Genomic DNA, 15,503 nt, shown 5'->3' with positions numbered 1-15,503 from the left:
ATCAAAAGCCAAAAACAAAATGACTAAAAATAACATAAAAAATAAATTAAACCTAAATTGTAAATCCCTTTTTTTTTTTTTTTTGTGGTGGAAATGAGCTTCCATAATTAAAACCCATAAAAATTTCATTTCGTGAAATAAAACAAACATTAACTAAAAATAAAATATATTTTTAAAAAACTTGGATGGATTTTATTTCAGCTACTTGCCAAGGCAACATTTCTCATTTTCGTTAAAAGCTGAGGTACTAAAATAACTAAAACTAAAATTTGAAAGTTATAAAAAAAGACAAAAACACAACAACTTAAATTAAAATGAAAACATAAATAATAAAAATAAAATCTAATTCAAAATATTAACAAAATATAATAGTATATCAATGATACTTAAATAACACTGTAATTTACTCACCCATAACAGTCTTATGACTCTTTCTTCTGTAGAGGGAAAAAAACAACAACAACAACCCATCATTTAATGAATTTGCAGTAGCGTGAATTCAAAGCAATTGCAGTACAACTTTTTCTAAATAACTGGTTTCGAACACATGTATGTGTGTGTGTGTGTATTTATATATACATATAAATATACACAGCACATACATATATATTGTGTAACACAAACTTTTATTTTGGATGCGATTAATCACAATTAATCAATTTGACAGCCCTAAATATAATATAATATAAAAATACAATTCCATCAATTACATTTTTTATAAGAAATTAATACTTTTATTCAGCAAGGGTTAATCATTAAAATTAAAAATGACAAATAATTACAATTAAATACATTTATAATGTTACAAAGCGATTTCTATTTCACATAAATGCTGTTTTCGTGTTATTTCTATTCATTAAAAAATACCACAAAAATGTGATGCTCACGTCACTGGAGGTGTGAACACACACACTTTTGTATTCATCCCTGCAACTTGTACCAAAATGTTATCTGCTAACTCTATTTCATTCTTTTGTGATAAGTCATTTGAGTTTCCGTTGATTTGATAAATAATTGCGTCTCACACATTTTAAATTGTAATAATATTTCACAATATTACTGTTTTTGCTGTATTTTTGATCAAATAAATGCAGTCTTAGTGAACAGAAGAGACTTCTTTCAAAAATATTCCAAAATCTTACTGACCCCAAACTTAGTATATCTGTAGTGCTTAGTGTTTATCTAACTACCTTGTTTTCCCAGGGTGATTTGGCAGATTCTTTCTACATTGTAGAGTCAGGACACGTTAGGATCACTATGAAGAGGAGCAAGGTGAGTCAAATGATCGGTTTTAACGAAGAATCAGCACAATTCAGTTCATTATGCGTCTTAAAGGGGTCATATGATGCTTTTTTAAAGATCATTATTACTAATATATTTCATGAGATTGAGCACAATTTGTGAGTACAAACTGAATTAATTTTTTAACAGTTGTTTTTCCATCACAAACAACTGATAAAGTCATTTGAATGAATGGTTCATCTAATTTAAGTAATTTAGCTATCTGTTATAATATGTATAATTATGTCATAATATAATATTTAAGGCTGTCAAATTGATTAATCGCATCCAAAATAAAAGTTTGTGTTTACACAATATATATGTATGTGCTGTGTATATTTATATGTATATATAAATACACACACATACATACATGTATTTAAGAAAGAAATATAGGGGTAGATATGTGGGGGCGTGTTAGAACCAGCCGTTTTAGGGGGGCGTGGCAGAGTCTTAACTTTGATAAAGAATATCTCTTTGGTTTTGAGATTTTAGTCTTTGCAACTTCAGGGATCTTATCTATGCACAATCAGCTTGTAACACTCCAAAGAGAAAGGAAAACTTGAAATCGCATCATATGACCCCTTTAATAAACCAACAAATCCTTCAGCTTGAAAAGATTCACTTGCATTTACATGACATTGTTTTTTTTCAGTCAAAAAACGATGCTGAAGACGAGGAGGTGGAAATCGCCACATGCTCTAGAGGCCAGTATTTTGGAGAGCTGGCACTCGTCACTAACAAGCCACGGGCAGCATCTGCATATGCCATGGACAGCGTCAAATGCTTAGGTAATGCATTATAAATGATATAACATAATGCATCGCAGCTGCACAGCGGGTCATGTGATCATTCACCTTGTGCTTCACAGTAATGGACGTGCAGGCGTTTGAGAGGTTATTAGGCCCCTGCATGGACATCATGAAACGAAACATAGCGAATTACGAGGAGCAGCTGATCACGCTCTTCGAGAGTCACATCGCAATAGAGGAGCCGGATGCATGAAATCAGTTCATCAATAAACATCGCAAACTTAAAATGCAACATGAAACGATGAGAACATGGTAAGTAGAGGCCCGTCATCATGGTCAAGAAATCGTGTTAACATAGGTCATAAACTTGAAGTTATTGTTTGGCATTAACAGATGTGTGTCAATGATCATGATTTTTTTTTTTAGATGTGAAAAGCCAAATGTGAGCATTTTCCTCCAGGGAGGTTTATGGGAGTTTCCTCATAGCTATTTGGTATCGAAACTTTTCTCGTTTTTTATCTTGGTTGCTGTTTCTTTCACATGCTGCGTCTTTTACAGTGACGTCCACACAAAGACTGCATTATTATGCCATATACAGTACAGTAACATGTTCATTTATTCTTTTGAAGCTATATTTCTGGATTTTAAAATCGGCTGTTGAGCATCTGTTAATGTTTTCAGTGTTATGTAAGTCATTTTTACTGTAAGAAATTTTTGACTAAATATGAATTCAGCACCTGAGCTTCATGAATTGCATCTTGATGATACCTGTTACAAAAAACGTGAACAGTTACAAATTATGGACAACATGTCAGAGTTTAAAGTCAACATGAAAACTAAATGTGAACATTTTTACCTAGAGCACATTAGTTAAAAAAAATGTTTGTATTAAAAATGGCAATGCCTCTAAACCAACATTTGTTTTCAGATGAAATCACACATTTATTCTGGTATGAACACCCATTTTTTTTTACTGTCCAATCAATTCTAATAAATAAAATCAGGTCCCATCCATTTTTTTTTTCTTGTTGAATATCCTATTTAACTTATTTAATACTTCAGATTACAGAAGTAAAATTAGTTGTAAACTGTGTTTCACGTTGACTTTAATACTCAAGTTTCATTACGCTTCCACGAGTTAATAAACTTTCAAATTGCTTGAGAATATGATATGAGAAAAGGAGACGGAGATGCACAGACTTGATTACATATAAAAATGAAAATGCAGTCTGAATGTTATTGCACTTTGATGCCAGTGTAATGAAAATACCTAATTTGATGGAATAGTTCACCCAAAAATGAACATGTGCTCACCCTCAGACCATCCAAGATGTAGATGAGTTTGTTTCTTCATCAGATTTGGAGAAATGTAGCATTGCATCACTTGCTCACCAATGGATCCTCTGCAGTGAATGGGTGCCGTCAGAATAACTAACAATATTACTGATAATAACAGCTGGTGTGGATTATTGTGATGTTTTTATCAGCTGTTTGGACTCTCATTCTGACGGCACCCATTCACTGCAGAGCATCCATTGCTGAGACACTGATGCAATGCTACATTTCTCCAAATCTGATGAAAAAACAAACTCATCTACATCTTGGATGGTCTGAGGGTGAGCACATTTTCAGCAAATGTTCATTTCTGGGTGAACTTGAGAATCCACAGCTCTACGTGTTTTTAATTCCTTCTTTAGGTCTTTTAGAGAAGCTCCTCAATGCCACATATGAATAGTAAATATAGGCATTGTGTATCTTTACTTTTAAAATGGTGTAGCACATTTTTATGATTTGTTCACATCTTCAGTTTTTTTTTAAGTACTTCACAATGAACTGAGATGCACAAATTGTACGTTCACATTCATTTTCTAGATGCTCAAAAAGTAACCAAGGACATTTGCTTTCTCTGAAGAAGTCTGAATGAGTCCTCTCTTTGTATGCATATATTTTTGAGTTACGTTTATTTTGTTTCTGGTAGCTTTTGGCTCCTTCAAAACACTTGCTTTATTCTTCATTCCCACAGTATTTGGACACTGTTTTTCTCTATCTCTTGATGTATGAGAAGTTCGTCCTTGTTAATTGGATCTTTTGCTTCACAGCAAGTCATGCATTACTAGTAGTGTGCATTTCTTCCTAAAACATTACTGAAGATTCATTACTGTCTACCTCTAATATGAACAGCTTAGCCATCATCACCTCTTCCCATGTAGATGCCCACAGGTTTGTCTCTTGGTAAACTAACCTGTAGTGAATCCCTAAACCATATCTGTGTGTCAGTGTAACTTTACACCATTTCTAATGACTTTTAATTGCCAATCAGTGCTCATTTCTGTGTGAATTTCTGCCACCTAAAAGTCGCTAATGCTTTTTATGTCCTGAAAAATGGATCAAAGGTCTACAGTCTCTTGGTGCAAGAGAGCCTAGTATTATACTGTCAGTTATATTTGACTTTCCATTCAAATAAAGAACAATTTTGTATTTAAATCATGTTGTGATTATTACAGCTAAGTCCTATGCTACAAATAATATGCATGTGTGACCTCACTGAGTAACATTTTGATAGAAATGCCATTAAACTTCCTCAGATATTTTTATTTTTATATAATTTACGCGTCCATAACGTGCGTTTATGCGGCCAATCATCAGCTATATCACTTTTAATGAGCTGTAATATTATCCAAATGCAAGGTCCAATGTTTGTTTACATCGTCTCAAGACGATACATACCTCAAATCCCCTATTTAACAAAGTGGGAGGGTCTTTCAAAAAAAAAAAAACGTATCAGCCAATCAGATTCACGGCTGATGTAACGGGCATGCAGAACTAGCCAATCACAAACACAATAACAAACCATCTATGTCTAACCCAGTGTGCGAGCGACTAGCCAATCACGCTTCGAGCTCACCAAACTGACGTGCGTTTCCACCAATGGGAGGCCAGATCTAAAAGTAATCAAGTCCTGCCTTCGCGGAGAACGCCAGAGATACTCTGTAATGGCGACAGGTTTGGTAAGTAAAAAAGTTGTTGAAATATTACCACGAAACGAAACGGTAATGTCAATTAACTTTATTTTGCTTGGCTATTTTAGACGGCGACGGTTGAGGCCGCGAGGAGCAAAAAGACTGTCATTCATTGTTTCGATCGCAAATGACAACTTTTCACTTGAAGGGTTTTTTTTCCTCTGTGACGTTTGTTGTTATGCTTGTGGTTTAGTAATCCTTTACCTCACCATAGCGACAATAATTAAAAACAACCAGTCGTGTTTTTTCCATTTAAACCCAGAAGAAAATAGGGTCTCCATTCATTACAGCGGGGTTAAAGGAAGTACTTGATGTACCATGTCTCAACTTGTTGACATTCTTTTGTTTACAGCTCCCACTGTTGACATTTGAGTTTATTTTTAAGCATTTATCGTCATTATTCTACATCGATCAAACGTCTGATGTCGAGCTGGATGTTCTGTATAAGATGTCGTTTGATTAAATACTGCAGTTGTTAATTAGTTTTTGACGATTTTTTCCAAACAAAGACCGTCGTATTGTTTCGACAGCCGTATTGAAGTTATTGTTCTCGTGTTCAGCTATAACAACGACAATATTCGTTTTAAAATATCAGTTATAAGCCAAAACATCTATGCGCTTCCGTTTGTTTTGTTTTCGTTAATTCGCGAGTGCAGAAAAATCGTGTTTTCTTCCTGTGTGGAAAAACTGAAACCGTCGAGCGAGCGAAATGGCCACAAATTAAAGCTTTCCACTCATAAACACGGACTTATCTTCGATCGGATCGAACTGGGGGACTTCCATCTGCGATTATCAAAAGTTACGGTGATTTTTATAGCGCAATCTATCGCTGTTATTGATCCCCCGTTGTTACGCAGTTATGAATGAATGAGCTGCGCTGCGCATGCGCGAAGTCACAGAAAGTTTATAAACAAGCCAATGCGGGTCACGTGACCACGCTTCACAGAAACGGGGCAGAACGCGTTATTTAACACGACGAAATTTGTTTTAAGGATCCAAGCCTTTTAATTTCTCTCATTTCATTAAGAAGCGAATGCTACCAGTGCTCTACGTGATCGGACAGTGGCCAAGAACCTATTGCACAATACCCAACAGAACAGTTGTTGTTCCTGTGTTTACTTCTGTTGTCCCACATTCATTCATTCATTCATTCATTCAACACAAATGCCTACAAAGTAAAAATGTGCAAGTAAGCTGGTTTGGAAATTACCTACCCATTTTGCTTTCGCTTTAACGCTTCACTTGCATTCACAGCCTGCACAGCTGACATGTCATAATATGGTGTGGGAAGTGAAAACTCAGTCGGTCCCTCAGAGAGTCCAGGAAATCCAGACACAGAGCTCAGGTATGGACGAGGCCTTCGATCTGCTTAAATGCAACGAGCGCCTGCCCTCCTCACCTGGCTGCCCTTCTAATGAGAGTCACATGGAGTACGGTAATTATGTTTACCGCTCGTATTTTCTTCTGAAAACGTGAAAATCTAATTTCTGATTCCAAACACTATTTGCAATGACAGTTTCCGTCTCTGCAGATGACCTGCCTGAGCTGCAGGAGGTGCAGGATGACCGGTCGACCCCGGGCGTGTTCCAGGTGGCCCCGGGTGTGTCGCATCATGAGGAGGGGCCCGTCGAGGGCTGGAGCTCCAGGCCTGAGGGCAGTGTTTCACACACAAACTGGCTGACTGAGCTGGCCAACATCGCCACCAGCCCTCAAAGCCCCCTGCTCCAGGACGCTCCACACAACCGGTCAGGAAATCCTGGCATTTCTACAATTGCACATGAATGTAAATTGCACAGCACAGCTGTACTGATGATGCATTATCATTGCAGGTCTTCTCCTGTCCACATCTTCTCCAACAGTAGCAGTTTACATTCCTATGCTAGACCCCCTCTGTCTTCCAGCAGCGCTCCCAGTCCCGCCCGCAGCCACATGAGGGAACGCCGTCGCACCAGGGTACCACCACGGGCCTTTACAAATGTAAACACTAGGGATGCACCGATGTATCGGCCACCGATATTTATCGGACGATTTTTCCTCAATTTACAACCATCGGCATATCGGCTATATAAGGAAAAAGGCCGATATAACAAACCGATGGTTTATTAATTAACTGCGTGAAGGCACTGAGCTGTATAATGTCTGTTGCACAATCCTAGCGCTGCTGTCTGCACTTTAATGCTAAACAAATAACAAAAGATCGCACACCTTTTCTTGACTAAATAACTTTTGTAACTTTCATAAGTGTAGCGGACCTTATCTGAATGATGACCAAAACTTTACTGATGTTTTATTAAGTTTATTGCGTTCTTTTTCACTCCAAAAAAATCACCGTCCTCTGTTTCTCTCTGCGCCGCTGCTGTCTGCTGATTGAAAAAGAACGTGCAGAAGGAGGGGGAGGAGCCGATTGAAGTCTGCCACCGTTTTCAAATGAAATTTAAAGGGGACTGAGGCAATCACGAATTCGTGTACAGTTTATGGAGCTAATCGCAAAATTTATTTAAGCTATAGCCCCCCTAAAAATGGCGTAGCGACGCCCATGCCTGCTGAATGTTAAATGGATCTAATCCATGTTCATTAGAAATTATTTGATGATGCAGCAATAAAACTGCTAGTATAATTTAATGCAGGTGTTTTTGAACTTTGCTGATTTAAAACATGATCAAAATACTATCTATTTTGATGGCAAAATTTCAGAAAAGAGAGGAAGTGACAAACATCGGTATCGGAATCGGCCAATAAGTGTTTGTTAAAATCGGTATCGGCCCCAAAAAATCCTATCGGTGCATCCCTAGCAAACACTTATAATGGGATTTCATGAATGGCTTAAGAGAAAGGTCCAGAATTAACTTTTTGTCACACTTGCCAATGTTGAATGAACTGAGAAACAGCAATATATATATATATATATTCACACAGCATGTCAGTGGCATTTTAATATTATTTATATACTATTATAGTATTTATTTATGTTTTTAATAAGGTTACTAATAACTTTTCATCATATTTTTCATTTATATACTATTATTTTTATTTTTAATTAGCTTTAATTTTAAGTTTTCAATTTAATTAAATTTTTTGTAATTTTGTTGTGTGCTTTTGTCATTTCTATTAGTTTTTATTTTTAATATTACTATTTAACTTTATTTTTATTTTATTTTTAGTTCATTTTTACTTTTTATTTCCAGTTAGTCATTTTAGTCTTTGGAACTTTACAGATCTTCTTTATGCACCAAGAGCTTGTAACACTCCAAAGAGAAAGGAAAAATTGAAATCGCATCATATGACCCCTTTAACATAAACTTAATTCAGTTGACAAAAGCAACATGTCTATTTTTTTGTTTAGTTAAAATTTTTCAATCTAATATTTATATTTAATTTATTTCATCTTAATTTCAATAAACAAAAATGTTCTGAATAGTTTTAGTTGTCCTTAACTGTAATAACCATGGTTTTCATTTTAATTTGAGTAATTTTGCTTTGCTTTTATAGTTTTTATAATTAAAAAAATATTTCTGTTTAGCCTTATTTTTATTTCAGTTTTAGTAATTTTAGTACTTCAACTTATTTAAGTTCATTTTCTTTTTCCATCATATATATATTTTGTTTCATTTCAGCTTTATTTTAATTAATGAAAACTCATTTTAATAGTTTTAGTTAGGTAACAACACTGTTTACAAGTTAATCTCTCTGTAAAACTGTATCTATATGTCTCCATCATTCTTACAGTTCGACTGAAAGCATGCATTATGTTCCTAATAAAGTTAGCAGCCACATGGCTCAGTAATTTTATTTACTGTTAATTTTGGACCTTGGCTGAGAGTTAAAGAGTAAATAGCATATAGTACAAACTTTGTTTTATGTGCGTTTTGCAGGCAAGCAGTGAGTCAGAGTCAGGAGTTTTCTGCATGTCGTCTCTGTCTGATGATGATGAGCTGGGATGGTCCCATTCCTGGCCCTCCACTGCCTGGCACTGTTTCCTGAAAGGTAAAGACACACAGATAAAGTGTTCCCAGAAGCTTGGGAACAAAATAGCAGCTGATATTGTGATGGCAGATTTTTATCATTGACTTCAAGAAATGTGGTGAACAGCACCTTCTGCTGTTACAAATGCAGAGCAGCAGGAGTAAAAGGGGAAAACAGGCGTGTCTCTGGGTCACAGGAGGGCCAACGAGATTCTGGTCCTCACACTCTGTGCCTGGAACATGTTTGTCTTTATGTAACTGCATTGAAGTTTTATTTGAACAAAAGTGTGTTTAGTTTAACTTTTCTCTCTTTTGATAAATGGAGATCTCTTTCCAAACACTCTTGTCTTTTTCCTCCAGGAACACGTCTACGCTTCCACAAAGGTCCGAACGTGGAGTGGCAGGATGCAGAGGACGTGATGGAGTCGGATGAAGATTCAGATGACGAGGGAGGAACACAGTCCAACCCAATGAAGGTAATGATGAACACGTCAGTCAGATGTCATTCTTTCGCCTTTTAAAGGAATAGTTCACTCAAAAATTTTTATTTACTGAAAATGTTCTCACCCTCAGGCCATCCAAGACGTAGATGAGTTTGTTTCTTCATCAGATTTGTAGAAATGTAGCATTGCATCACTTGCTCAACAATGGATCCTCTGCAGTGAATGGGTGCCGTCAGAATGAGAGTCCGAACAGCTGATAAAAACATCACAATAATCCACAAATAATCCACCTGATTCAGTCAAGATGATTTTTCAATGGAGAAAGCAATATTATGGATAGGGGACTCATATTTTAAACAGAAGCAAATGTTTGAAGTTAGAGTCATGTGGATTAATAGTGGATTATTGTGATGTTTTTATCAGCTGTTTGGACGCTCATTCTGACGGCACCCATTCACTGCAGAGGATCCATTGGTGAGCAAGTGATGCAATGCTACATTCACCAAATCTGATGAAGAAACAAACCCATCTACATCTTGGATGGTCTGAGATTGTGCACATTTTCATTTTTGGGTGAACTATGCCTTTAATTAATTCATCCAGTAGTAACTTTTAAAAATGCATTGAAAAATCTTATTGCCAAAGTAATTTAAGTTTCTTTGTCTCGCAGAATTATGGCTCTGATGGGCTGAAGCTGGTGGTCTTTGAGGAGAGTGTGTCTTTCGGCCAGTCTGTCCTGAAATTAACCTTTGACCCTGGTTCCTCTGAAGCAGGGCTTCTGACCGCTGAGTGCAGTTTGGGCCATCCGTTTTTTGTGAAAAATAAAGGTAAATGCAGAAGTCTGTTTCTATGCAGTATCATTAAAAGATAAATGTGATTCAGATTATTAATCTAATCTGTGTGTGTGTGTGTGTGTGTGTGTGTTAGGGTGGTCTTCTTTCTATCCGAGCCTTACTGTTGTACAGCACGGCATTCCCTGCTATGACATGCAGGTTGGAGACTTGTGTCTGCCGCCAGGACACTGCGACGCCATCAACTGTGACGACTCTGTCGTTTTTGACACTTTTAGGAGGTACCAGTGTTGTTATTGTTAGCTACAACTAACACTATTAAAAACGTTTTTTGTTGATTGAAATAAATCTGAAATAGAATACAATAAAAAAAATAGAAAATTTTTTTCTTGGTAACTAACTGAAAATATAAATAAATTGAAGTACTAAAATTGTAAGACAAATAAATTAAAGCTAAAAAGAAATGTATATAAAAACAAGCTAATAAATAATCACAAAATTACTAATAAAAATCACAATAGTAGATAAAATGACTAAAATTTAAACTAAAGTTAAAATGAAAACTGAAAATGTAATAAAAAATGAATTCAGAATGTCAATAATAATAATATATAAATAATAATAAAATAACACTGAGAGGTAAAAACAAACAAGTATTTGGTCAATCTCACGGGGAAAAAAAGCATGTCCAGGTCAAATTTAACTCCTAAATAAAAACAACAAATAAAAGCCTACATTTTTCCGATGGTTAAGTTTTTTTTTCTTGTTTTTTTTTTCAATTATGACAATATATACATTTTATTTAAATTAATGGAATGTAATTTTTACATAATATGGTAAAAATACTAAAATAAAATAATTTTTAAAATCTGAATAAATGAAAGACAATAGAACAAATACTACCATGATGTGTAAATACTTCATATAATTTTTTTCCCTCTTCACATTAATGTTGAGATTATGGTAATGAGAAATTGCGTGGTTAATTGTCAGTATGATTTATTTAAGCAAAATGTAATTTTTTTTATTATTATTATATATTAGTGGTTCCCAATCCTGGTCCTGGAGAATCCCCAACACTGCACATTTTAGATGTCTCCCTAATCAAACACACCTGATTCAGCTCATCAGCTTATTAGTAAGACACCAAGACAAGCCCTGCGTCTCAATGTTCATACTATCCACCCTAAATAGTATGTGAGATTAGAATAAGTGTGTCCCAAAGCATAGTATGTTGAAAAGAGTATGCCAAAAGTCCCCGGATGGTCTACTATTTCAGGTCGATTTTTGAAGTGTGGATCCGTGCACACTCTAATGGCTAAAATTGCCCACAATCCATTGCGCTTTGGCGAAGGATTCGGTCCAGAACTACAAACACGAATAAAAAGTGTTTAAAAACTACAAACGTGGCGGATGCATGCGATCGACGTTAGGTAGAGAGGTTTACAAAAAGGGGTTTGAGTTACTAATAATCAACATTTAACCTGGTAAAAAATATTTATTTATTGTTATCCGTGTTATATTTCATCTGCAACAGCAATGTGAACTTTTATAAACATCCATTTGGTCGTTAACTTTTAAATGCATCATTATGCAGAAAATATGAACAGAGTTCTCCACATTAAAGACCTGCGACTGGCAGATCAATGTGCTACTTCTTTTCTCTCCAATACGGTAGGAAGTTAAATGAAATGGAATGTGGAGGATGTTAACTGTGACAAGATGATTGACAGGCCAGTTTACAGTAACAGGTGCGACAGAGCGGTCCTTTAAAGACGCAGTTGTGTGACGTGATAGTATGTCCCAAAGCTTGCCTACTCTTCTACTACACACTCAAAAGTGTGTACTTTTTCTTCACCAAAAGAGTACATACTTTAAGGGCGTAGTATAAGTAGGCATTGAGATGCAGGGAAGGATTGGAAACCACTGTGATATATGACCTAATTTCCTACTTGTTTGCAGCATTTAGTTTAGTTTTTATAGATGAATTGTATTATTATTTAAATTTATTAATAATAATAATATATAGAGATATCATCAGAGATAAGAACTGAATTGGCTTCAGCTTAATGCGTTTAACATGTTGACTGTTTTCTCATCCCACACACAGTTATGACTTCACCCCTCTCGACTCTTCTGCCGTGTACGTTCTGAGCAGTATGGCACGCCAGCGTCGGGCATCCCAGTCCAGCGGGGGCGCTGTGAGTCCCGACTGTGACAAACTGGACGTCCTCGGCTCCTCCCACCACTCCCCCAGCAGCAAATCACAGCGCAGCCACGCCTCAGGAAGCTCTGGAGCCACACCCACGAAGTGCAAGCGGCCAATGAACGCCTTCATGCTTTTTGCCAAGAAGTACAGGGTGGAATACACACAGATGTACCCCGGCAAAGACAACAGGTGTGTGGATGTGCCGCAAGCAAACAGACAAATGTTTGCATTAGCTTTGTTACAAAACCTAGTATGGCACGCCAGCGTCGGGCATCCCAGTCCAGCGGGGGCGCTGTGAGTCCCGACTGTGACAAACTGGACGTCCTCGGCTCCTCCCACCACTCCCCCAGCAGCAAATCACAGCGCAGCCACGCCTCAGGAAGCTCTGGAGCCACACCCACGAAGTGCAAGCGGCCAATGAACGCCTTCATGCTTTTTGCCAAGAAGTACAGGGTGGAATATACACAGATGTACCCCGGCAAAGACAACAGGTGTGTGGATGTGCCGCAAGCAAACGGACAAATGTTTGCATTAGCTTTGTTTTTTTGTTAAAAAATAAAAAATAAGTCTAAGTTCAAGTACAAAAATGACAAACCACAACTGAAATAAAAAAATGTATCTAAATAGAAATATTTAAAAATAATTATTGACAAAAGTACATGAAATTACATAAAATTACACATTTATACATATACATACATACAGGTCTTTCTCTCTTTACTCAGAGCCATCAGCGTGATTCTGGGCGATAAATGGAAGAAGATGAAGAACGAGGAGAGGAGGATGTACACCATGGAGGCCAAAGCTCTGGCCGAGGAGCAGAAACGTCTCAACCCTGACTGCTGGAAACGCAAGAGAACAAACTCGGTTAGCATTTTTGAATTAGCATGATTAGTGTTAATATTGTCAATCTGTTTTTTTTAAAGAAAATTGTTATGGAAGCTTGTTTCTGCCACAGAATAACAAAATAAAACGGGTAATTGTGACTTTTTAATCTCACAACTCTGATGTCTTTTTTTCAGAACGAGTTTATCTCTCGCAATTTTGGCTTTTTTTTCTTTCTTGAGTTTACATCCCGCAATATTGACCTTTTTTCTCAGAATTCTGAGTTCTCGGAATTCTCTCAAGTTTGACTTTTCTTCCTCATAATTCTGACTTTTTATCTTGGAATTCTGAAGTTACGTCCCGCAATTCCTTTTTTTTTTTTTTTTCACCACGGAATTTAAAAAAAATAAAATAAAAAAAGTGATTGTGACTATTTAATCTCTTAATTAGGACTTTCTTGAATTATAATTTTATATATCAATGTTTTTCTCAAAATTGCTAGAAAAAAATCCATATTGAGAGAGATAAACTCAACTTCAAAAAGTCAAAATTGTGAGAGAAAAAGTAGTTTTTATTTTTTTATTCCATGGAGGAAACAAGCTTCCATAAATTGGAATGACCTTAACTGTGTCAAAAGAATTTTCATTGGCTCATAGGTCATTTCATTTCATTTGCTCATTTACCTCTCCATTCTGCTAGGGCTCTCAGCAAAACTAGCCTGAGGATTGTCACAGAAAAAAATTAACTGGACAGCAGGAGACGGACACCGACACACATTCTCTCGAAAGAATGATAAACTGCAACTGTGATGCTACACGCACTTGCTTTAGGAAAAAAAAACATAGAAAAAAATGTATAATAACAACGAAACATCTTCACGAGAAGAATTGTGAAAGAAAAAATTTCATTTAAAAAAATATATGAAGGAAAGGCAAATCATAATATAATTATATGTGATATAAAATGTAATCTAGTCAACTAACAGTGCTTGTGTATTTTTGTTATCCTTTCGAAAACGATGAAAATGCCTTACTCTTCCAAAGCAAGACAACGCTCAGTTCTTCTATCAGGTAATTTTCTATTTCTAGGCTTGAAAGGTGCAACCCTGTGGTGCTATTTTACTGAGGCCGAAGGAGCGATAAATACAAATAATGTCTATTTTTAAATGTAAAAAGGGGAAATTTAGATGTTAGCTTGTTTTTTCAGCTGTTCATATTAATTGTATTAGTATAACTCAACTTAATTGCACAGACTCAAATGTATTGCAAATAGACGAATGATGTTAAACTGCATATTCGTCGATGTGCTGGAAAGGGTTGAATTTCATATGACGTTAGTCCAGCCTAGGCCATATTCAGTGTGTGTGTGTGTGTGTATGATAGTCTGTCCATACGGCCATATTGTAAATGGATAGAGTCCCGAGTACAACGACACACATGTTGTAACATACAGCTCTTCAGGGCCATGCCTTCACTGTAAGTGTTCTTGTTTTTGCACTTTATATTCATATATAACCTTATACAACCAATAAATGTATACAAGCTGAAATGTTGTGTAAAAACATATATATATCTTGATAAGATGTATCCTTTGACACAATCATGGCCAAACTGAGCAACTGAGTGTTGTGCTTTGGACTTTTTCTTTTTCACTTCCAAAAAACGTATTTTTAACAGTATTTTACTGTGAAATCACATTAAATGTAATTACATTTATTCACCGAATATAGTATGGAAACTTACTGTTAACCAGTTAACAGGTTTTTACTGTAGCATTTTACAGTCGTTTACTGTTAAAATCACAATAATTTTTTACAGTGTATGACATGTCCCCACCAATATCCAACGACTACTAAATTGTCTCTAGCAATAATTTTGATCAAACAATTAAATGTCTGTTGTCTGCCGTTATGTCCCCACCAATGCCAAAATCAAGCCTACACCCTTGCTGTTTACAGCGTTAATCTTGGTTAATATAATTTAAACATTCATAAATAAAAACATGCTCTCTTTGGTTCTCATATGTTCAATCAATAAAAAAAAAAAAAAAAGAGCAATATATTTCGAACATATTGATCATCATACCTTATATTGTAGGTACGAACTGAAAAGTTACCATATTGTTAAAAATATTGTCATTAATATTGTACACTGTAAAAAAATTTCAGAAAAATTTACGGTAAAAAAACGGCAGCTGTGGTTGCCGGAATTTTACTGTAAA

General features: G+C 35.9%; 2 protein-coding genes across 2 annotated transcripts in view; both read left to right on the top strand.

Annotated features, from left to right (window-relative positions):
* Positions 1–2,425, top strand: part of LOC107754359 (cAMP-dependent protein kinase type II-beta regulatory subunit-like) — an 11,737-nt gene extending 9,312 nt beyond the window's left edge. The window contains exons 7-9 of the mRNA XM_016570777.1: positions 1,158–1,272; positions 1,937–2,072; positions 2,153–2,425. Coding sequence (XP_016426263.1) covers positions 1,158–1,272; positions 1,937–2,072; positions 2,153–2,286 — 385 coding nt within the window. The 3' untranslated portion in view covers positions 2,287–2,425. The remainder of the gene's footprint in view (positions 1–1,157; positions 1,273–1,936; positions 2,073–2,152) is intronic.
* A 2,552-nt stretch (positions 2,426–4,977) lies between these two features.
* LOC107754327 (HMG box-containing protein 1-like) lies at positions 4,978–14,916 on the top strand. The gene is made up of 11 exons (XM_016570732.1): positions 4,978–5,041; positions 6,308–6,488; positions 6,585–6,798; positions 6,883–7,006; positions 8,926–9,037; positions 9,376–9,491; positions 10,129–10,285; positions 10,386–10,530; positions 12,360–12,647; positions 13,184–13,325; positions 13,983–14,916. Exons 1-11 carry the CDS (start codon positions 5,027–5,029, stop codon positions 13,998–14,000), a joined length of 1,512 nt encoding a protein of 503 aa, XP_016426218.1. The 5' UTR covers positions 4,978–5,026; the 3' UTR covers positions 14,001–14,916.
* Positions 14,917–15,503: the final 587 nt, after the last annotated feature.

The sequence above is a fragment of the Sinocyclocheilus rhinocerous genome, unplaced genomic scaffold (assembly GCF_001515625.1).
Source record: "Sinocyclocheilus rhinocerous isolate Xijiao unplaced genomic scaffold, SAMN03320098_v1.1 scaffold561, whole genome shotgun sequence".
Lineage (NCBI taxonomy): Eukaryota > Metazoa > Chordata > Actinopteri > Cypriniformes > Cyprinidae > Sinocyclocheilus > Sinocyclocheilus rhinocerous.
The sequence above is the reverse complement of the archived record's forward strand: the minus strand, read 5'-3'. Positions and strand labels throughout refer to the sequence as shown.

Coding starts and splice junctions, on each gene's coding strand:
- LOC107754327 (XM_016570732.1), top strand. Junction 6,799..6,882: donor CAGGACGCTCCACACAACCG/GTCAGGAAATCC, acceptor TTATCATTGCAG/GTCTTCTCCTGTCCACATCT. Junction 9,492..10,128: donor CACAGTCCAACCCAATGAAG/GTAATGATGAAC, acceptor TTTGTCTCGCAG/AATTATGGCTCTGATGGGCT.